Source organism: Giraffa tippelskirchi, chromosome 3, assembly GCF_054371585.1.
Source record: "Giraffa tippelskirchi isolate mGirTip1 chromosome 3, T2T-mGirTip1v1.2.pri, whole genome shotgun sequence".
Classification (NCBI taxonomy): Eukaryota; Metazoa; Chordata; class Mammalia; order Artiodactyla; family Giraffidae; genus Giraffa; species Giraffa tippelskirchi.
Genome location: NC_137277.1, coordinates 146,225,995 through 146,249,208, shown reverse-complemented (window position 1 = coordinate 146,249,208; position 23,214 = coordinate 146,225,995). Strand labels below are relative to the sequence as shown.

The 23,214-nt window shown below is 39.7% G+C and overlaps 1 protein-coding gene across 1 annotated transcript in view; it reads left to right on the top strand.

Annotated features, from left to right (window-relative positions):
* The window catches only part of SATB2 (SATB homeobox 2), a 199,157-nt gene that overhangs the window by 147,714 nt on the left and 28,229 nt on the right, over positions 1-23,214 (top strand). The window contains exons 9-10 of the mRNA XM_081577716.1: positions 674-829; positions 17,072-17,269. Of these exons, the coding sequence (XP_081433842.1) occupies positions 674-829; positions 17,072-17,269 (354 nt within the window). The remainder of the gene's footprint in view (positions 1-673; positions 830-17,071; positions 17,270-23,214) is intronic.

Genomic DNA, 23,214 nt, shown 5'->3' with positions numbered 1-23,214 from the left:
CGAGCACAGCAGAATACATAAAACCACAATATGAGTTTAAGAAAATGAAAACAGCACTTCAAAGGCATTCTGAAGCCTAGTTTTATGAAATGAAATTTTGTTTCATTTCCACTGATTTCCTAGGTGAAATTAGGTGACTGTCTGGGTAGCATAATGATGATAATGGTGGGAAGCCATACATACTCAAATGACATACGTAAAGCTTTAATAAAGAATGAGAGAGACTCAGGAGAGTGCATTAAATTGAGTAATAATTTATTATTTAGAGACCTCTACCCATTTACTCATTTTTTTTTTTTCCTGGAAGATTGACTCTTCCTCTAAGGTGTTCTGTTTTCAGAAGGAAAAAAGTAACCGTGTGTGTGTTCTGCATGCCTGTGTTGCAGTTAGGTGATGGCTTGAGTTTAGTACCCGGAGTAGCCATCCTACCTGCGAACCATCTCAGCTACTGTGAGGGGAACAACAGGGTTGACAGGACTCTGCATGTCCTATAGGAATGCACTGCAATTATTTCCAATCACAATTAACCTGATTAGAATAATGGACAGGAAGTGTCCCTCTGTAGCTAATGCGGTTTGGCATCAGCTGACTGAAATCCTTTGATAATTTCTGCACAGATGGCTGGGCTGAATGCAGCACTTTTTAAATTATTATTTTCATGGTCTCTTGGTAGGCCAAAACCTCTACACCGACAACAGACCTCCCCATTAAGGTGGACGGCGCCAACGTCAACATCACAGCTGCCATTTATGACGAGATCCAACAGGAGATGAAAAGAGCCAAGGTGTCTCAAGCCCTGTTTGCCAAAGTGGCTGCAAATAAAAGTCAGGTGAGTGGATTTTTAAAGAGCAAAAGTGAGGCTGGAATTAGGCTGTTCTTCTCCTCCCACCAATAAAAATACATGTGTTCCTATAATAATAATAACAATAATAATCCCTAGGGAACCTGTCATGTTCTTGCCTTTTGCTCTACAGTTTGCTTTTATTCCCATCAGAGTTCAAAATAAAGACTAAGTCAAAACCCAGATTTTTTTCCTTTTCAAGTTTTTTTTTTTTTTTTCAAAAAGAACCAGCCTTGAGGTATATCTCTCCCAATTCTGAATACTGCTATGTATGCTTTTTTTCGGGTATTTGAGCAAAACTTGGTGTGTTCAAAACAGCATCTTCCTGAGAACAAGTTTTAGCCAGGTCTTGTCACCTCTCTTATTCCCACCAGGGGAATGGATGACTTTGTTATAATAACTGCTTTTCAACCCAGCCCCAGAGACACCTTACAATGTCAGGTGTTTCTTTTATGTAGAAAATACAGTTGTTTTTCCAGGAGAAAACGCACATTGGGGACTGCAGAGTGAGTGCTGAGATCTTTAACAGAAAAACAGAGAAGCTTATCCAGTACAGTTTTGCAGAGTGCTGCGATTGTGGGGAATGGAATGCTCCAGGGAGAAAGTAGACAGATGCTTAGGTTTTTTATTTCTGAAAGCAGCGACAGTTGAAGGGCTGTAGTATCTGTTTCAATTCGTTTAAAGGGACAACTACGGCCCTATCCTAGAATGGGTTATGTTGAGGTGCCTACTTATTTATTTCTGGGTTGAACAATTACTCAGATGTAGGGTGGAGAAAACAAAAGTTAGTTAAAGCTTAATTTTGAGAGTCCTTTAATTCAGAGCTTGATTTCCTCTGTGGGCTTGCATGACAAATGCTTTCATCCCTACATATGTAAATGGTAAAATGGTCCATCATCTGAACAGATCTGCTTTGTGCTGTAGAGAAAGGAAGTTACTGAATATTGTTTTAAGCAAGATTGTTTTTAATGAAAATTAAGTTTTTAAAATGATAGTTAAATGCTACATGTATACTAATTATATGGTTTGGGGAATAGACTCTTTTTACCTGTAGTTTTACAATAACCTAAATTATTTTTCAGATGTTAATAAAAAGAGAGCAGTAGAATATTCAGCAATTTCGAAGAGGGTTGAAATATTTGTTTCCCCTATTCAATTTTGATGTCATGATTTTTCCAGATTATTCTTCCTCTCATCAATGAAATCATTGCAGTATAGTTGGCTAACATATCATGTCCAATCATAGGATGAAATACATGAAAAGAAAATACCATAGAGCCTTCTTAAACTGTTAAACGCATAAAATCCCATGTACCACATGGCAAAGTATAATGAGAGTTGGAGCTGTTAAACGAATAAAGCTGTTAAATGCATAATGCCACTTGGCAAAACTACTGTGCATTTAATGGTTTTCCACTGTGTAATAAAGGACATATGTGGTAAATCTGCAGTAAGTATAAAACTACACAATTGCTTTTGCAAACCTGCCCCTTAGTCGTGACTTGATGTAAATATCAAAGTTGCACTCAGTCCTCCTTTTATAACTGCTTTCTAGAAAAACTCGAGGCCATAGTCTAAGAACTTGATTCAGAATGCTTATCATCTTCCTGTTGACTTTGCACTATTGCTTCTGAAAATAGTGTTGACTCCAGCCTCCCCAAGTAGTTCAGGTGGCTGATTGAAAACTGTTTGCCAGTTGGCACAAATGTAGCTCCCCAAATTTTTATTGCCTGCAGAACTCAGTAGCCCTGTTTCTGTAGAGCTTGGAGTGAAATATAGTTCTAGGACCTGATGTGCTAAAAGGTGAGATTGAGCCTAAATGGAGATAAGATGCTTTATTTCTTGTTTGTTTTCCATTAGGATGGTGATTTCATTCTCGTTTATGAATAAGGAACTTTATTTGTAAACAGCTGATAGAGATTTGCAAATCAGGTGTTAAGTGTCTTAAAAACGGCACTGTCAAACAAAATAAACTTAGCTGATAGTTTCAAAGGCAATTTAACATAAGACATTCACTCTGCTTTGTAAGTACTACCAGCATTTGCTTGATAAAAAGCATCCTTAATGAAATCAATGGCATGATGTTGTTTGTATTTGGTACATGTCCATAAGGGTTTTGTGTGTGTATGTGTATGTGTGTGTGTGTGTGTGTGTGTGTGTGTGTGTGTATGGAGTGACTGAGGAAGTAAGGGTACTCCATTCTCTTGGAGGTAAAATTAGGAGAACCTTAAATAGAAACTCTTGTGAACTGGAGTGGATTTGAGCCTGGAAGGCCCTGTTCAAACACACATACTAACCCCTCCTCTTCCATTTTACATGTCTTAAAATAGAAAGGAACCCTCCATTAAATCTCATTCATTCCTTGCTATGAATCGCTGTCATCATAATAAAAATAGTAACCTTACACTGCCTGTGTGTTAGGCAAACTTTGAATGAAGAGTAGGAAAAGGAGAGGACATTTTTAGAGACTGAGAGTGGTGGAGCAAGAGGTTCCTCAAGGGCTGTAAGAGTTTAGAAAACAGGCATAGTTGGAAGAGGGGTTCAGAAAAGGAACTAAGAGTGACAAGCATTTGTAGTTATGCATGTGGTCCTGTTGGTGAAAACAATATTACTGGAAAGTGTGTGTTTCCTTAGTGTGTGGGTTACATCAGGGTGCATTTGTAGGGTCGAAGACCACCTGTTCCTTTAACTGGGCTCCGGCTCCTTTGTCATGGCCAGGCCAGCCCATCATCCAGTTCCACTGAGTGCCTCCTGTCTGATCCTTGACCTTTTCTTCATGTGAGAGAAGCCAAAGAAAGAAAAGCAGGGGGAAAAGCATGCTTACATACATTTCACCTTTTACTTTTGTTTCATTTTCAATTTAGGATCAATTTTAGGTGTTGTGTGTGTGTGTGTGTATGTGTATGTGGGTTCTGAAGACTCTCTTTTCTTTCTGCGGAATATTCAGATTATTGGTCTTCATGGGATGGCATGAACTATGGTCAATGGCTGTTCTCTGTGAACTAGGACCAGGGGTCCTCAGCAGGAACCATAGTGGAAAGGCATGTGGCATTTCCCTCACAACTTCAGTATGGCCCTACATACAAAGGGCCCCCAGAGAATAAGCACCCAAGTGTGCGGTCTAAGTGACTACAGGAACTCTGTGTCCCAGTCCCTCAGATTCTGTAGAGTTAGTCTCCCACTCTCCCTTCCTCCCCAAGTGCAGTTTATCACATGTGATCTGGGAAATGGAAATCCAGCAGGGAGCAAACACAGTGACCTGTGTGGCACCGCCATTACAGTGCTCCAGGGATGGCCATGTGCTTCGTGACAGCATCTTTAGCTGCATTTCTTTCTGTTGACATCAGCTGCCCCTTTCCCCAGATGTTAACTCACTATTTCTCTCCTCTCCTGCCTGCTTCTCTTTTTTATATTGCTTTCAGTATTCAGCTCATGGAATGCTGAGGTTGATCTGAGGTTGGTTTTATTTTGAAAGGAGAGTGAAACTTTATTATTTGTACACCCAAAGAGCCAGCTCCACACACGTCTTTTCCTATTAAGTTTGGGTGGAAATAGAGTAGGTAGAGGAATGGGAATGGACTTACTCCTGTTCTACTTTGCCTTCATTAAACAAATAAAATAAATGAATAAAAATGTTAGAAGTGCACTAGGTTTGCTTTCTTTTTTTCTTTTCTCTCTTTTTTTTTTTTTTGGCGGGACAGGAGGGTCTTGCTTTCTATCATTAGGAAGGTAGAGAGAAGCTGCTGCTGCTGCTGCTAAGTCGCTTCAGTCATGTCCAACTCTGTGTGACCCCATAGATGGCAGCCCACCAGGCTCCCCCGTCCCTGGGATTCTCCAGGCAACAACACTGGAGTGAGTTGCCATTTCCTTCTCCAATGCATGAAAGTGAAAAGTGAAAGTGAAGTCACTCAGTCGTGTCCGACTCTTAGCGACCCCATGGACTGCAGCCCACCAGGCTCCTCCGTCCATGGGATTTTCCAGGCAAGAGTACTGGAGCGGGGTGCCATTGCCTTCTCCAGAGAGAAGCTGAAACACTGCAAAAAAGGGAAAGAGACAACCTGGTTGTAAAGCTCAGTTGGTGGTAATAAAAGGGCCAACCCCAGAGTCTGCTGGTATAAAAGAGGGAGTGACCTGGGAATAAGGGGGGGTCCTCTGAAGGGATGACATTGTAGGATGTCCTCATCATTACCACCAGGATTTAAAAACCCCTGCCAGTCCTTGAGTTATTCCTGCCCCACACACCTTCCAGGCCCACAAGCTGCAGGAGCTACTGCTAGGATCAGGAATGAGAGAGTCCTCACTCCTACTGCAGAAAAGGGAGGGAGGCACAACTGTGACCCCACCACAGTGGGGAAAGAGTTTCTGGCCCTTGGTATACAATTCTGAAATAATTTCCTCCATAGAAGCTGTGTTCTTCGTGGTGACTGGGTTTCAATATGTTGTATACTTTATGTATGCTATGATTAAATAAATTTTGTGTACTGATTGGCCTTTATTCCTTATCATTGTTTCACAAAGAAATATGTATATATTCATATTCATATTGTATGTTCTCACTTACTGACTTAACAAGCTGTAATCCTAAGTAGAAGGCTTCTTAAACTTTAGATGTAGATTATAAACTCAGATTTTATGAACATTCTTTATTATAAAATATTTCCTTATAGATGATCTAATTTGACTAACAAGTTAAATGATTTAAAATATACAGGTCTCCATAGCAGATCCTTTTAAAGGTAAAAATAAAGACAGACAACGGTACATAAAGAAAAATAATTGGTATATCGTTTGGTTTGTTTCCTTCCTTTTACTGCTCTTTGCTATTGGAGTTTATATCACTTTCAGTACAGTGCTAACGTATTTTCTTCATTCAATCATGGGTTACCATATTAATTTTTGCTTTTGTATGTCTCTTCTTAAAAATGTCCCAGGCACAAGTTAGTTGTACATATTTCCTTTTTAAAGAAATAACTTCTGTTTTATGATTACTTAAGTAAAACATCCTCATTTTATTTTTATTCTTTAATTCAAAGGCATTTCTTTTCTTCTTTAATGCTATTTATTTTGAATAGGTAGCATATGTTCATTATATAAGCTTCAAAAGGGACAAAAGAGTATACAGTGAATAGTCTTCCTCCATCCCTCACCCCTTAGCCATCCTTAGAGGCAGCCGCTGCCAACATTTCTCCTGTATCTTTGGAAATACAAGTTTATAGGCTTTCTTTGTCCCTATGCACAAATGACTAGCATACTTTACACATGATTTTTTCTTTACAAATCCTAAAGATCTTTCCATATCAGCACACTTAGTCCTCTTATTCTCTTAAGCTCCTATGTCATATTGGATGGATTGAATGCACCACAATTTGATTCTCTTCCCTTCGTGGGTATGTAAATCATTTCTAGTCCTACTGTATCGAAAATAATGATAGGATTTACATTCCAGTGATGTCCTTGCCAGCGATGCTTGAGGGTTGCTACCTCTATACCTTCACCTAAGGCATTTTGAATGACTCAGCTGACTACAGTTTTGGCTAATATAAAGTGTTTATAATAAACAAAAGCAAAACAAAACCCTGAACAACTGGAAATTTCCACCTCTCCCTCTTCCACCAGGTGGGCTCTGCATATGGCTCCACATATGATCCCCAGCTAGCGGTCCTGCCCCCTTGTACCTGCTATAGCATCTGCGGTCAGAGCTGCATGCTGCCTTACTGTGCTCCCCCCAGGCCCACCTCCCGGCTGGGGCCTGCAGGTTCTGCAAGTGCTGCAAAGGCCTATCGAGATGAGGGCCATGTGCCCTTGGGCATCGTCAGGTGACAAGGAGAGATTGCACACCCCCTGAAATGTCACCTGCAATGCCCCATCCTCATTTTAAAAAATAAAATGAAAAAAAATATAAAGGCAAAATATGAATCACCCATAATTCCACAATCCAGAAGTAGTTGGTATTAACCTTTTAGTCTTCTAATGTGTAAGTGCAGGTTTGCACGTGTGTGTTTATATCCTGGCTGGGATTATATTGTAATAAGACAGTTATAAATTGTAAATTTTTAAACCACCTTTTCTCATGGGAGAGTATATTTATGAATTGTAAAGTATCTTCAGTCTCATTATTTATTTCTTAGCTTTTAGAAAATATTACACAAGGATCAATTTTGCCGCTTTGCCCTGAAAGTGGTTTGACAGTTACCTTTTTTATTAAGTTCCCTTATAGAGATGGCTTTATTGGGACTAGGATTGCTCAGGCTATTGGGGCTTCCCTGGTGGCTCAGTTGGTAAAGAATCTTCCTACAATGGAGGAGACCTGGGTTCAATCCCTGGCTCAGAAAGGTCCTCTGAAGAAGGAAATCGCAACCCACTCCAGGATTCTTGCCTGGAGAATCCCGTGGACAGAGAAACCTGGTGGGCTACAGTCCATGGGGTCACAAGAGTCGGACATGACTTAGCAACTAAACCACCACATTGGAAGTAAATGTTTGCCCTGATCTCTGGTATAAAGAGTGACAGGAAAAACTGGCTGTATGATGCCACGTGTAGAATGAGGTGGTGGTCTCGTCTCACTTCCAGTGCTTTTGCTCCTGCCATCTTGTCTCCGGTGTATAAGGCAGACTAAAATGAGGTGTGTGGCCTTGCCTGCCCCTTCCTGATGAGCAGCTTTTTCTCAAACCCATTTTGACAGCCTATCAAAAAGCAGCTTCTACTCTTGTCAACTGGGGCATTATACTACAATGTCAGTGCTGCCCACCAAACTTACATGAAACAAATGAACATATTTACACTACAATTGCCATTTGAAAAAAATTATCACAGCAAGTAGTGAAGAAATTAGGCTTCTCAGTATTCTCAAATGCCAAATTAAGTGGACAGTGAGTAAGTACAGTGATGCCTAAGCATCAAGTTAAACCCTTCACTTTCCTCCTTTTTCTCTCAGCATAATTCAAAGGAATAGATTCTTTTGAGAAATAATCAACAGAAATTCCCTCAAGATCTCAATTTTTACTTCATCCCTATAGTGAGGAATTGGGTTCTTCACAATTGATTATGTTTCATGCCCTAAATCTAGCCTTTATGGGAACCCTTAATTAGATATCAGTGAAGGTTAATACGTAGAGTTCATATGCAGTTCATAAAGTGTCGGGTACCTTTACCCATTGCTGAAATTTCTGTGCTGGGTTTAAGCACATCTTCCTCTATTGCAGAAATCTTTGAGTTGCATTCTTTTGCCTGTTCATGACACAACACTTTTAGAAAATTGCATATGACTTTGAAGCAGATCAGGTTGATATATTAAAAGCCATCTTTCTGAACTCTCCCAGCCTTCTTTTGGAGGTGATATTGAGTTAAACCATGGTTCTTACAGCTGGAGAATGTTGGTGCGGTGACTAGTTCCTGCTATTTTGTCATAGAGACCATTGAATCATCTTGCTTTCACAAGCTGAAGACTAGGATTAGACACACTAGGTTTTAGGGTACAGTCCAAGGAGGCACACCCTTTCAGAGTCACATTCCTTAATTTTTGCACATTAGTTGCTTGCATGCCTCACTTTAGTCCCAGTCCTAATCTCTCAAACAAGTTTTGTTCCTGGGTTTCTGCTGTGTCTGTTTTTTTCCCCCACACTTATGAGTTCTTGAGGCAGTGTTCATAATATTAATATATAGTACCTTGTATATAATAATATATATTAATATATATACCTTGTATCATATATGTATGTGTGTATATATATATATACACCTTGTATCATATATATGTGTGTGTGTATGTGTATATATATGTGTGTGTATATATATATATATACTTTGTATTATAAGTATATATGGTATGTATCATAGGTATATTATGGTATATATATATTATAATATATATACCTTATATCACAGGTACCCTGGAATTTGAATCTGAAGTCTGGGACTAGAAATATTTTAGTCTAGTACATTTTACTGTTAATATGTTTTTAATATTTAAGTGGAGAAGACTCCAGATTCATTCTTCTTTTTGATGGATATAGGTGGCTTTTTTTTTTTAGATGCATGTTCCCATGTATGTGTTTAAGTATGTGTGTACACACTTGTATAAAGTCTTCCCAAATCTCTATACTATTATATAGCTATGCATATCCCATATTTCCATGGTAAGGAAGACAACAAGATTTTATGAAATCCCTTCTTAACTTGAGCCCTTTATAACAGAGGTTAAGGAGTTGTTCTGAAATAAAATTTTCATTACTCTCAATTACAGATTCAATCTTTACAAACACATCCATAGAAATGTGAGACACATGCCCAGAGACAGCTGAAAATTAGTCCCCATGAAAATACAGTTTAGAACTTAGTGTACAATTTTGAGAAATAAAAAAAGAAGCAGATCATTTTTACTTACTACATTCAAGGTATAAAATAATTAACCTTGAACTGTAACCAAATGCTCAGCACAAATCTTTTTTCAGGTTTAGATGACCTCCTCGTCAGGGATGCATTGAAGCCCTTGACAAGTCTCCCTTGCAGTTTAGCCTTTTATCCATTTCAGTTTTCTTGATTAGGTTATCTTGAATCATTAGGGGGTTTATTTATTTTAATAGACACTTATTGGATTCATGAAAAGAGAATTCAGTGACTAAGAAACAAGAGCTGAATATTATCTGGCTCATTTCACACTTCAGAAGAGTCTCAACCAGCTGAAGAGAAATTCTTTCACAGTTAAAAAAGTTTGTTTGGGGACTTTATGTGCTTCCATTTAGAAGGCGAACTGTCTGTGGTTAATAATATGAATTTTCTTTTGAGACACTCCGAAAATGTTTCCTTTTGGTTACATATGCTGACATTTTCTGTATTGAAGATGTGGGTGACTAAATGGCCTTTTACATGTCTGTTGCAAGAAGCCTTGAGTCATTCTCCTGAAGAGAGCTGTTCATTTGTCAACTTATTCATTCATTGGAGTTCCTAGATGGGCAAAGAGGGTGGAGGCTTCTTACTATTTGTAGACAGAGTTCACTCGTCGGCTCTGTGCTAGGTTCCTCAGGGCAAACGGTAACAACTGACAAGACCTTGGTCTTCAAAGCGAGTACAACCTTACTTAAGAAGAACAAATTTATTTTACTGTATCTCTTTTTGGAGATCAAATCAGTCTGTGGACTTGCATTTGTTTCTTAGCAAGTCCTGGTTTGTATTTGTTCAGAAATGCTATAAAAACTAGGAACTGTGTCACCAACACAGAATTTTTTTTTTTTTAGGAAAAAAATGTGGGAACAGGCAGAAGTTGGAGTGATTACCTGTGTCCTGGGGTAGGAAAACAAGTAACTTAGTACACAATGAAATTTCAGTACCACGGACAGGAACCCCACTCTTCCCATCTCCTTCCCCTCCCCCATCACTTAAACCTAGGCATGGAGCTAGGATTAAAACCCATATCTAATGGGCTCCAAATTCAGACACTAGGCTGTATTATTGTTTTCTGAAAGACTTCCCTGGTCATTTGAATATTCTCAGCATTTGATGTGTAGTGTGGAAAGTATGTCACATTTATTGTATATTTGAAATTTTTAAACCTTTCTTTTTTTATAAGGATAATAGATATTGTTCTTCCTCATTCATTTTCAATGTGAGAGAGCTTTAAAAATTCTCACTTGAGCAACAACAACAGCACACACACACGCACACACACACAAATGATTAAAATAATGAGAGTTAAATGATATGGTTTGGTGTTTAGGATATATGTCATTTTTTAAAGAACAAAAGCTGGAGGATAAAGCCTATGCAGTGTGTGCAGTTTACCAGTAGCAGGCCATTGTAGGACCTGATTAATACCCAGCAACATGATTTTACTATGAAAAAGAAAAGATATCTAGGCTAGGGTAAGTGGAGTTCTTAACTTTATCATAGTCTTTTCTCCAAGGACTTCTTGTTAAAAAAGAAGAGAGGAAGGAAGTAATGGAGGAAGGAAATTAAAAATGGAAAGAATATTCCATATATGTGCGTTAGAATATGATATTTATCTTTCTCTTTCTGACTCACTTCACTCGTATAATAGGGTCTCGGAAAATGCTACTGAAGAATTTATTTACAAGGCAGCAGTGGAGAAACAGACATAGAGAATAGACTTATGGACATGGAGAGAGGGGAGGAGAAGGTGGGATATATGAAAAGAGTAACATGGAAACCTACATTGCCATATGTAAAATAGATAGCCAACGGGAATTTGCTGTGTGGCTCAGGAAACTCAAACAGGGGCTCTGTATCAACCTAGAGGGGTGGGTTGGGGAGGGAAATGGGAGGGAGGTTCAAAAGAGAGGGGATATATGTATACCTATGGCTGATTTATGTTGAGGTTTGACAGAAAACAACAAACTTATGTAAAGCAATTATCCTTCAATAAAAAATAAAAAGAAAAAAATGTAAAGTAAGAATCCTTTGTCATATCAGTTAAAAAGCCTTCAGTGACTCCCATGGCCTATAAGATTAAGATGAAATTTCTTTGCATGTTATTCTTTATAATCTGCCACCCACCTCCATTTCTAGACTGTGCTTTAGCTGCACAAAGTTGCTTCTGATTACCAAATGTGTTACTTTTTTAAGCCCCTGCATTTGCTGATACTGCTTTCTGTGCTTAGAATGTTATTCCAGTCACTTACTCTCCCTTTCAAAAGAGAGGGGATATATGTATACCTATGGCTGATTTATGTTGAGGTTTGACAGAAAACAACAACATTCTGTAAAGCAATTATCCTTCAATAAAAAATAAAAAGAAAAATAATGTAAAGTAAGAATCCTTTGTCATATCAGTTAAAAAGCCTTCAGTGACTCCCATGGCCTATAAGATTAAGATGAAATTTCTCTGGTGAAAGTCATCTTTATCTTTTAAGACCCACATTATGAATCCGGTTCTCTGTAATGACATTTTCCTTGAATTTCATGGTCAGAATTATATACTTTCCTGTTGGTGATCTCAACTAACCTTTTAAGTAAACAGTAACAATGAAAATTAAGTGAATTACAACTTCTTATAAACGGGATAGAAAATTGAGTCAAGTTTTCCAGCAAAGGGAGTAACATGAGCAAAAGCATGAAGATGAGAATATATCAAGTCTATTCAGGAATTGTGAGTAATTCACAGTGGCCAAAGCACAAGGTCCATGGGAGAATTGATGGGAGATGAAACCATGAGGAAAAAATAGGAACAAATTGTGGTTCTTATTGTTGCTGCTTCTAGTGTTCCTAAATTGTGAACTAGAGGTGTCTCGTTTAAGTAAATCCTCAGTAAAACTATCAGTTTACTAAAGGATAAACTGTGGGGCTGTTATTCATCTTTCAAAAAGGAATAATAATACATTTCTTCAAGTAGTAAGGATTCCTGATACATTTACAACTTTATTTGCTTTATAAATTTAGATTGCTGCTGTTGCCGCTAAGTCGCTTCAGCCGTGTCCGACTCTGTGCGACCCCATAGATGGCAACCCACCAGGCTCCGCCATCCCTGGAATTCTCCAGGCAAGAATACTGGAGTGGGGTGCCATTGCCTTCTCCAAAATTTAGATTGACGTACAACTTTTTAGGAACATGTGGGTTGTAAATAAACTATCTCTTGACTGGTGTGAGTGTCACCTCACCTGCATAGTTGGGAAAAGGTGGTCAGAGTTGTTTTCTCTCCTGAGGGAAATATATTTGTTTAAGAGGCTGATGAGATGATTAAAATGAAATGTTAATAAGTATTATTTGCTTATGGCCTGAATGCTTGGGAACTCTTTAACCATTGATCAAAAGGATGTAGCCTTTGAACTTATATGCTTTCTTTGGGTTCAGAATTTGAAGGTAAAAGTATTTAAATTGTAAATTTCTTGGCATCATTACACTTAAGTTCCATGTACATTTTCCTATGTAAGTTTCAGGTAGTCGCTGTATTTTTTCAAACGTCTGTATTTGAACACATTTTAGACTCACAGAGACTTTGCAAAATGTTACAGTTTCCATATATTTCTCACCTAGCTTCCCCTAATGTACACTGTATTACCATAGTGCAGTTATCAAAACCAGGAAACTATCAGTGTTTTAATACTACCGACTAAAAACTTTATTCTAATTTCACTATTTTTAAATTAATATTATACTAAATATTAATAGTATTTCCACTAATTTCCTTTTTTGGTGCCAGGACCCCAATCAGGAACCACATTGCATTTAGTTAATTGTTCTTAGCTTTCTGCAGTTTGTGACCATTCTTCTCTTTTCTTTCCTTTTTTCTTTTTAATGACCTTGTCACTTTTAAAGAGTACTGATTGGTTATTTTGTTGAAAAAAGTCTCTCAATCAGGGTTTGCCATGATTTGACTGAGATTATGCATTTTGGGCAAGTCTACCTCAGATACTATGTTGTGTCCTTTGCAGTGAATCATATCACAGAGTTCTTAGTGTGGATATGTCATCACTGGTGATGTTGACCTTGATCACTTGACCAAGGTGGTTTTTATCCTTTGTACTTTGACCTGGTGGCTAATCATTATCTGTTGTTTCTGACAAATAACCAGGAAACAGATCACAGATTGTGGAGCTGGAAGGGAACTTAAAGATCATCTTTTGTAAACTCCTTCTTTTATAGTTAAGCTTCCAGAAGATCTAAGACCTTATCCAAAGGTCACCCAGTAATTTATTGTCATAGCAGGAACCTAGCAGTTCAGTCTCCAAACTGAATATTCTATGCTTCCTTGCTGTGGTCAGGTACACGTAATTCAGCCTCAGTTTTCCCAGACTAAAAAAGCTAAACTGACTTTATGAATATTCAGCCAACCTTTGATCAAAGCTTATTTCCAGGCTAAAAGAGAAATTACAGCTAGGTATATATTCCACAGTTCCTGGTCCCTGCTCACAAGGCTGGCCAAGGCTGGAAATCAGATGAACTTCTGCATCAGCATCTATAAAATGAAAATAATTCTCCTGGAATGCTCCACATAACACATAGGGAACAACAACAAAAAACCTACTTGAGATTTTTAACAGAAAAAGGAGATTTGTTTATTAATAATTCATGAGTTCCCATTGAACATGCACGACAGAAACAGTGCTATTCAATAGAGAATACTGTCATCTGTCACTGTTTTATTTGACATTTACACTTTTTTTTTTTTGCCTGATACTGCAAAACTTTCTTGGATGGCATGCAAAAATTATATAAATGAAAAAAATCCCAACGTGGGACTCTATCTCTTCTGTAGTGGGTTCACTCACAATACATACATGTGTGTGCAGGCAACAGCGTGGCCCTTTCTGGAAAATTCATTAGCCGCCAAACAAACTAATAACAGGCCTTTTTGAGAAAACAGAGATAAGCTTCCCAAATGGGCTGGTGGAGGGATCATGTGAATCAAAAGATGGAGGGTGAAATGGGAAGTGAGGTGGAAGAATAGATTTCCGGAAGATAAACGCACAAATCCGTGGAGTGAGCAAGTGAGTCAGAGTGAGGGGAAAGCGAATCATGGCTGCCGTGAAGAAAACTGACAAAAATACACTGCCATTTCAGACACAGGATAAATATTTATAGATGGCATTGCAGGAGCTCCTCTAGTAGGGAATATCGGCATTTAGTAGATGAGCAAGTTAGGAACTCCTTGTGGTTTTGTGTTACTGTAAGGCTCTTGACAATGTTTCTGCTCTGTAGGTTAGTTATTATTTATAAAAATCACAGAACCAGCTGATACATTCATAAGCTAATTATTGAAGCAGCTGGGTACACATGGTGCAATATGTCCAAGGCTGTGAAGTATCACAGATTTCTTGGGGCCTGCTGTGGTGGGGGTGCACTGTTGAAGGCTCCATCCCTTAATCTGATCAGCCAAGCAAACACTTTGTGGGGAAACTAGATTAATAACCCTCTAAATACCATGAATGTGCTTCATCTTCAAAACTGGGTTCCCTTAAACATGCTATTAGCTCAGCTCCATCAGGGATTTGAGGAAGTTCTCCGGTGCCCTAAGAACAGGGTCTTGTTGGCTACCTCCCTGTGCCAGAAATTAATTTGGTTTGCTTATGTCTGCACACATGATCACACTTGTGTCTAATCCACTCCCTAATAGCTTCAAGGTCAGGACCTTGCTTGTCAGTGGGCAAATTGAGCACTACACTTCTTAAAGACTGATGGCAGACAGCGCCCAGTCCATAACGAGGCCTGTAGTTTGTTCTAAGTGATTGTAATGAGTGCAGATTATAACAGCGCATATAAATCAAATGCAGCAATGAATGTTGTGCGAGACATTCCGAGTATGTAAGTGGAGATACCACTCAGCTGTCACCTGTCTCCTTTCAAGCTGTGGCTTCCCACAATGCAGTTCACCCCTCATGCGGAACAGCAGGTGCTGTCCTCCTTAAGGTCTGGATATCTCAGAACTTCATCTTTTAACAGATGCAGATTTTTGTTTTTATTTTCTGTTCAACGATTGGTCTCCATGCTGTAGCCTCCCCTGGGAGATGTTAAACATACCTGTTTGAAACATTTGAAAGAGTTCAGTTGGAGATTTATCCAGATCTGTGAAAAGACAGAGAAATGAGAGCTTATTTTTTTTTCCACAGATGGTTTATATTCCATTTCAAGAATTTTTTGCTTTGTACAAAGAAACCCTTGAGGAAACACTTTGGGGCTAGGAGTGTTTTTAAAAAATATAATTTAGTTTTTGATAGGGATAAAAAATTGAATCATCTTCAATTTTCATATATGTTACACCTTGAAAATCAACCATTACCTGTCTCTCAACTGAACTGGCAAAAAAAAAAAAAAAAATCTTTGAAAATACTTGGGAGCACATTTCCAAGCAAATGATTAGATATCTTGTTTTCATTCTTCCTAGCCCTCTAACTCTCCCCAGCTCCCAGTTTATTGCAAGAAAGATCAGGTCTGCGCAAATGTGGCCTCTCACTTGTAAAAACAAGGCAGTGTTGTGTTACAGATTAGTTTATAAATCCCCAGTGGCTTCACAGTTCAGTGCCTACAGCTGCTGCAGATGGGTCTGGGTTTTTGTCTCTTCGCAGCGCTGCAGCCGGCAGTTGAAGGAGAAAATGGAATGATCAGGTTATTAACATGGAGGCCGCGAGGAAGAGGCTGCACAATGAGAACAGCTGGTGTTGCTGTCTTGGCTGATGCAGCGGAGATAATCAAATCTTGCCTTTTTTTGGGTAAAGGCAGAAGACACAGTGGAGAGTTAGACAAACAACAGCTTATGATATTATGAGGGGTTTTTGTAATGCGTGTCAGGAACTTTCATTGGTTTACAAGTTATGAGAGAATTTGTGGAGGTTTCAAGATTTCTTACAAAGTCATGTGTGTTTACTTATGCACCTTTTTAGAAAAATTCTTATTCTTGAAGGAGGCGTGATATGGGACAGTCCTTGTATTTAAAATGAGCAACGTAGATTGGAAATGATGGGTTAGAAAGCTACTGGGTAAAATATTTTGACATGAGTCAGTGAGCGATGTTGACAGCATCCTCTGTATTATTTTCATATAATCCATCATTATTTGCATTACATTTTCTTTCTCGTGCAGTTGCGAGCAAGAGAACATCCGGATGCCAGAGTTGGGAGGCAGACATTTGCAGGTGTGACCTGTCCAACTGCTTACCTTCCTGCAGGTGTGGCTGAGGCAGGAAGGTGATGGTTACAGGGGCCTGGAGCCCAAGGCATTCAGAGGTTGAGCAGATATACACTTTTCTCGTTCTAGCAAAGGGTGTTATGGAGGAGTTATTGATCTTTGTGAGACTATTTCCTCCCTAGAGAGGAAATATTTCTATTTCTATTTATACCTAGGTATTTCCTCTTCAGAATTTGCCATTTTGTAATACATATTTGTTCATTTTCACTTTTTTCTTGGAATGGAGTACTATCCAACTGAGCGGGTAATTTTAAAATTTGTAGCTGACCAACATGAATGACTTATGCTGAGAATTGGAAAGCTACACGCATCCTTGAGTTTCTTTTACAAAGGGACTGTAAATTAATTGAGACTGTATTCAATAGGAAGGGGGATAAGGTAATTAACAAGACTGAAGATTCTCAGGTATCAGTGTGACTATATGTGTGGTCACTAGTTGGTTTTCAGAGTTGCCAGGCTGTTTCAGTGTCCCCCCAGGTTGGTGGGAACAATTTTGTTGTAAAAATATGATAAGCTGGTGTGGTACTTGACTGCACTCAAGCCCCCTCTGCGGCTGTGCACTCTACAGGTTCATTCAGTGGCCTTCTGTGTTTCTAGGGCTGGCTGTGTGAACTGCTCCGCTGGAAGGAGAACCCCAGCCCAGAAAACCGCACTCTCTGGGAGAACCTCTGTACCATCCGTCGTTTCTTGAACCTTCCCCAGCACGAGAGGGATGTGATCTATGAAGAGGAATCAAGGCACCATCACAGCGAGCGCATGCAGCACGTGGTCCAGCTTCCCCCGGAGCCAGTACAGGTGGGCGTCCCCTTCTCCCCTAAACCTGGACAGGGCTCTCGGGGCCAGCAGCTGTGGAAGGTCAAAGGGGCAGACCGTGTCACCTGCCCTCGGAAGGTGTCCCACGCCATGTCCCCCCAAACAGAGAGCCCTGTTCTCATAGTGGGCATAGCATGTATGTGTGCATGTGCACACATGTGCTCTCTCTCACACACACACACATACACACACACCTGTGACTGCAAAGTCAAATCCGAAGGCAGCTACTGTGACTCAGACAGGAAAGAATATGCCTGCAATGCTGGAGACGCGAGTTGGATCCCCAGGTTGGGAAGATCCCCTGGAGAATGGCATGGCTACCTATTCCAGTATACTTGCCTGGAGAATTCCATGGACAGAGGAGCCTTGTGAGCTACATTCCATGGGGTCGCAAAGAATCGGACATGACTGATCGACTAACACGTCACACTTCCTGGGAGTATTTTATTGATACTTGTGGGATTGTGAAGCCATAGCACTTGTGGAGAATTAAATCTCCCAGTTAGAAATCACAGTTTCCATCAGTGCACTTTCTAAAGAAAAAAAGACTCTGAAATAGCCAATGAATTGATTCAAAATTCCTCAAGGAATGTTTCATTAGGCTAAGAGAAATATCCACATGAGCTAGGGAATACCACTGAACTCAGCTGAACCTAAGAGAGAAGTTGTGATAGATTTTTAGTATTTTTAGGTGAGTTCCTGCTATCTTTGGTTTCCTCTCTTTTAGAAATCTACCTTCATTGGGTTTGCATGTTCTGTTTGCTTAGATTTTAGTCTCATTGCTGCTGCTGCTAAGTCGATTCAGTCGTGTCCGACTCTGTGCGACCCCATAGATGGAAGCCCACCAGGCTCCACCGTCCCTGGGATTCTCCAGGCAAGAACACTGGAGTGGGTTGCCATTTCCTTTTCCGATGCATCAAAGTGAAAAGTGAAAGTGAAGTCGCTCAGTCATGTCTGACTCTTAGCGACCCCATGGACTGTAGCCTACCAGGCTCCTCCGTCCATGGGATTTTCCAGGCAAGAGTACTGGAGTGGGGTGCCATTGCCTTCTCCATAGTCTCATTGAGATAAATTATATTCTTTCTGAGAGTCACAGAGTTTAACTAGTGACCCTTGCTGTTATCTAAGATCAGTTACTTTGGGGAAGAAATATCAGTGAAGGTTTCTATGGTTTCTTCCCTTCGAATTGTGCCACAAAGTGTTTTGGTAGACTGTGAGATTTGTCCTGCTCAATGCCATCAATCCAAACTGCCATGAAAGAGGATCACCTGAATCTACTTGTGTGTAGCAAGAAGGGGACAGTTGAGGCAGGTGTGCACATGTGTGTGAGGGATAGAAGATGAGGGTGAAGGAAGGGTGGGGTGTGATGTCTTGATCGGATAGCATAAGAGAGGTGGTGAAGGACGCGGCTCTGAAATGCTCTGCCTGAAGCTTCCCATCTCCTTTCCCCTTGCTCCACCCTCACATGCCTCGGGTAGAAGCCAGAAGCCACTGGAGCCATTATGTCACTTGCCATCCAAATATTGACATCACAGTCAATGCTCTTGTGCTCCCATTGGTCACTTTCCAAAGTCGCAGAATGAGTTGCCCAGATCGTTAGACTCGTGAGTTCACAAAGCTACAAGCACCTGCGGGAACCTCTTCTAATATCCACAGTACACTCAGAGAAGGGAGGTCACAAGGGGTACCTGGTTAATAAGTGGCAGAGCCGGCTTTCCTGGCTCTGGACTAGTGTGTGGGTGACTCATTCCCCAGAGATGAGCCCCAAGTCTTAGCTTTCAGGACCAGCTTCTCCCTTCCCTCCACTGTCCTTTCCTGCTGGGGCCTTGTCCAAACACCAGGGCACCTCCCTAGAGATAATTATTCCAGCTTGCTGAGTCTCATGAAGCAGTAGTTGTAGATTTTGAGATTCAGTTGAAATTAAAAAGGGGCCCATTATAATTACCAACCTTTTATTTTAGAAAATAAATTTATTCAAAAAATTCAAGGGACACTCCTATTTATTATTCATATATTTATATAATAAATACTTGTTAAATAACAAATTAATGAACAGGATAGCCTCAGGCAAAAGATCTTACAAATGTATACATTTAATCATATGAAAAACTCACCATCACCCTTATTTTTCTCATTTTAATGTGAATTGATCCAAACTTCTGTGTTGAACCTATGACCAGCTTCAGGAAACCACTGACTTTGTGTGGACTTTTCATTCAGAGTCTGTCTTAGTCAATCCAGGCAAGGTAAAAGGCTCCTCTGTCCATGGGGTTCTCCAGGCAAGAACACTGGAGTGGGTTGCCATGCCCTCCTTCAGGGGATCTTCCTGAATAGAAATGAAAAACTGATTTATTATAAACATTAGTAGCATTTCTTTTTTATCATAGGATGATGGCAAAGTTGAAAATTCGGAGAAGTTTGGGGTAAGAAGAGTAATACCTATTCTCCGTTAAAGTGAGGACCTCCCTTCATTTGGATGATGGCTCTACTCCTGTCTCTACCCTTCCTGTCCAGAATTTCTCATCTCTAGAGGTCCCTGTGTTTAGGTAGCTAGAAGGGACATTCAGCATCATATTTTGTATTTTAACTGACCACTCTGAGTAAAGTAAATCTTAGAAGCAGACAGACAATCGATTTATGAGTTTTATTACCTTTTATGTTAGTGTATCAGAACTAGAATGTGCTAACAATATTTAATGGCTAAGGAAGGGTCAGTCTGAAATTTTCCTTCAGTTTTAAGCACTTTGTGGCTATTAACATTAACTTCTGATGTCACTAAGATAACTCACTTATTTTATAAAAAGTTACTCCTATCACTCAGCTCTTAACTAAAGAGTTTACAAATAAGGTAATTTTTTTCTACATTGACTTTTTCTCAGCTATTGACCTTGATCTCATAACTGTAGAACTCTTCAATATATCATTTTGTGTGTGTGTGTGTGTGTGTGTGTGTGATTTCTCTCTCAGTGACACTGCTTTCAATGCTGCATTCATGTTTTATGGCAAAATAGAAAGCATTTGATTAATTGTTTATTACAGTTGTGATAGGAAAAATTAAGAGAACTTGAACTAGACAACAGAAGCCTTGAAACTGGAGAATAAAGTTAGCACAGCTTCTGTGACTTTGGACAGATTGTATTCAGAAAGATTCCAAACTACTAAAAAGTGTCTGTGATTGTCCAAAAGTTAAGCCATTGGACTCAGGGTTGAGATTCACTGGTGCCCTTGTATCAATTAAATTTTAGAGAAACATAGTTGCTTACACATTTTAGGGATTAAAAAATTTGTACATTGGTAGTATTAGGTGATGTTGCATTTTGTCTGATTAGGCAGAAAATGGACTGTTATTAAATTGTTAAGTATGAGTGAAATCAGGGATTATTAAGAGTCTCTGATTATGCAGCATATTAAAATGCACACAGAAATCCACCCTACTTGTGGTTATGGAAGAGTGCCATTTAAATTTAAGTAGTTAGGGTACACTATTCCCCAGTTTTTCTTAAATTATAAAGATATGAAGTAGTGACCTTTGTACATAATTACCCACCAGAGGAGTCTATCACATTAGGGCTCCACAGATGTATTGGATAAAAGAAGAAGCTTAGAATAAGCCCCTCCCCATTCAGTGAATTCTGTGAAGTCTCTTAGAGCCTCTTTCCTCCCGGAAGGGAGGACATTTTTCTTGCCTTTTGTTTGCAAATAGTTTACTAATTGGTAGTCTTATATTGCATGCAGATGTGTTTCTTTTTTTAAGCCCATGAAAGACTTTTAAAAATTCAAGCCCACATTTAGAAATTAAGAAATTTCACTTAAAAATCCAGATTTCACAATCCAGAGATTCAGGAGATCTTACCCACTGGGCCACATGGCTGGAGCTGGTGGTCTCCATTCTGGGCACAGCAGGATAGTGGTCTCTATCCTATTGCACGGGCCCCACCACCTACACGCTGTCTTCCAGGCACACATGTCCAATTCACTTTGTTCCTTTAGGCTGCTCCTGTCCCATCACTGCATCCCTGTAAGGCCAGCTTGCCCCAAGAGTCCTAAAGCCACACGTGCCTTGCCCTGCGGTTCTTCCATGGTAGCCATTGTGTGCCATTTATTTTTCTTTTTTCTAACATCTCAGAGTCCTTGAAATGTATATTTGATGGAATTTCCCTTCAGGGATGAACCTACGTTATAGTTGGGCTTGGGGCCATTGAGGGGTATAGTCAGCCCCAGAGACTTGGGGGTCCTGGGAGAACAAGATTTTTTTCCTTAGGAATTCAGATCTCTCCAGGCGATATAGATTTGATGTCATATGGAGTTATCTGATTTCTCCAGTTTTCTTGTTGATATTCTTTTTTGAAACCTCCATTTAAGTTCCTGCTGTCTAGAAGGTGACCTTCCAGTCTCTGAATACACTTTATAAACTAGATTCACCTACACTTATGGCCCTTCAGTGGAGGCAGTATTGCCCCAGGGAGTAAAAATTGATTCTTGGGGTGCATAAAAATCTTCAGTTTACAATTGTTTATTGCTCTCCAAAGGGACATAGTGCATAAAGAGATGTTCTGTATACCTGGTATTAAAATTTCATGACGCGGTGGGGAGATGATTAGGAAAAAATGCCTAAAAAGGCTCCTGTGGGGAATAATAATGCAAAATGTTGTGAAATGATAACATACATAATGCTTATAGTTCATGTATGGATAGCACAAAGACCAACATAGATGAAATGAGATGGTATGACAAACGAAAACATTCCATGAAAAAGATAAAATAAATTCCATTTTTTTTCCACACGAAAAGATTGGAGGCAAAATTATTTCTTGTGGTTGTAGTGATATTCCCCCTAGTGGTTATTACAACCCGAGGCCCTATAGTGAATGGATATCCTCACCTTAGAATCAAAAACTAGTTAGGCCAGGGTATTCATTATTACCAACTCTATTTTGCAATTGGAAAAACTGGAGCAAAGACGGAGGGCCTTGCCTGCAGCCAGAATCGCCAGCTGAATGAAAACACAGGCGCTTTTGGCATCCAGTCTTCCCTCTGACCACACTTCTCCCTTAATGCAGCAGAGAAGAAAGGACATTGCTCATGCTATGACTAGGTCACTGAGTGGGGCTGATTGGAGACCATTTGCCAAATTGTTCATGTCTGTGTAGTTTGTGCTTTATTGTTTTATTATATTTCCACCACAGTGTTTCCAGGGGTTATTTTGTAAGTTCAGGAATCCTGAGTTTGCTGTTGTGTGGTTTCCTGACAAGTCCTTGTTTGAAAATTCCATGCCGTATGCTGAGTAAGAATGTGAGACCTGGTGGAGGACAGCCGACGCCAGCCTCATACCTCGGCTTGTCTGGGTTGCTGCCCACTCAGGGGATTCTCAGTATTTTCTCAGCTACTGAATCCTTGTGCTGATGTCAACCGGTGGTGACTTTGCCCTCATGGATATGTGGCAGTGTCTGGAGACATTTTTGATTATTATAACTTGGGGATGCTACTGGCATCTGCTGGGTGGAGACCAGGGATGCTGTCAAATGTCCCATAATGCAGACGACAACCTCCTCTACCCTCTAAACAAAGATGTATCTGTTCTACACTGTTGATAGTGCTAGGGCTAAAAAACCTGTATAGAAACCCCATCAAGGTTGGGGAGTAGGTTATCTACTTTCACATGTGAGACACTGAAGCTTAGAGAAGTTTAGTAACCTGCTCAAAGTGGGACCTTAAATCTTCATCTGTCTACCTTTGGTGTTTGACTTTTTCCTCTGAACTAGAAAGAACTGCTAAACATGCAGCAGCCAGCCTTTCCCAGATACTTGCTATTAGATGATATTAGGCAAAGCTGTTTATGTACATCCATCGTTCTACTGAACAGATCTAGTTTTGTTAGCTTCTTTTTTATAGAGTATTCAGTGCTCCTTGGTGTGATGTCAAGAAAC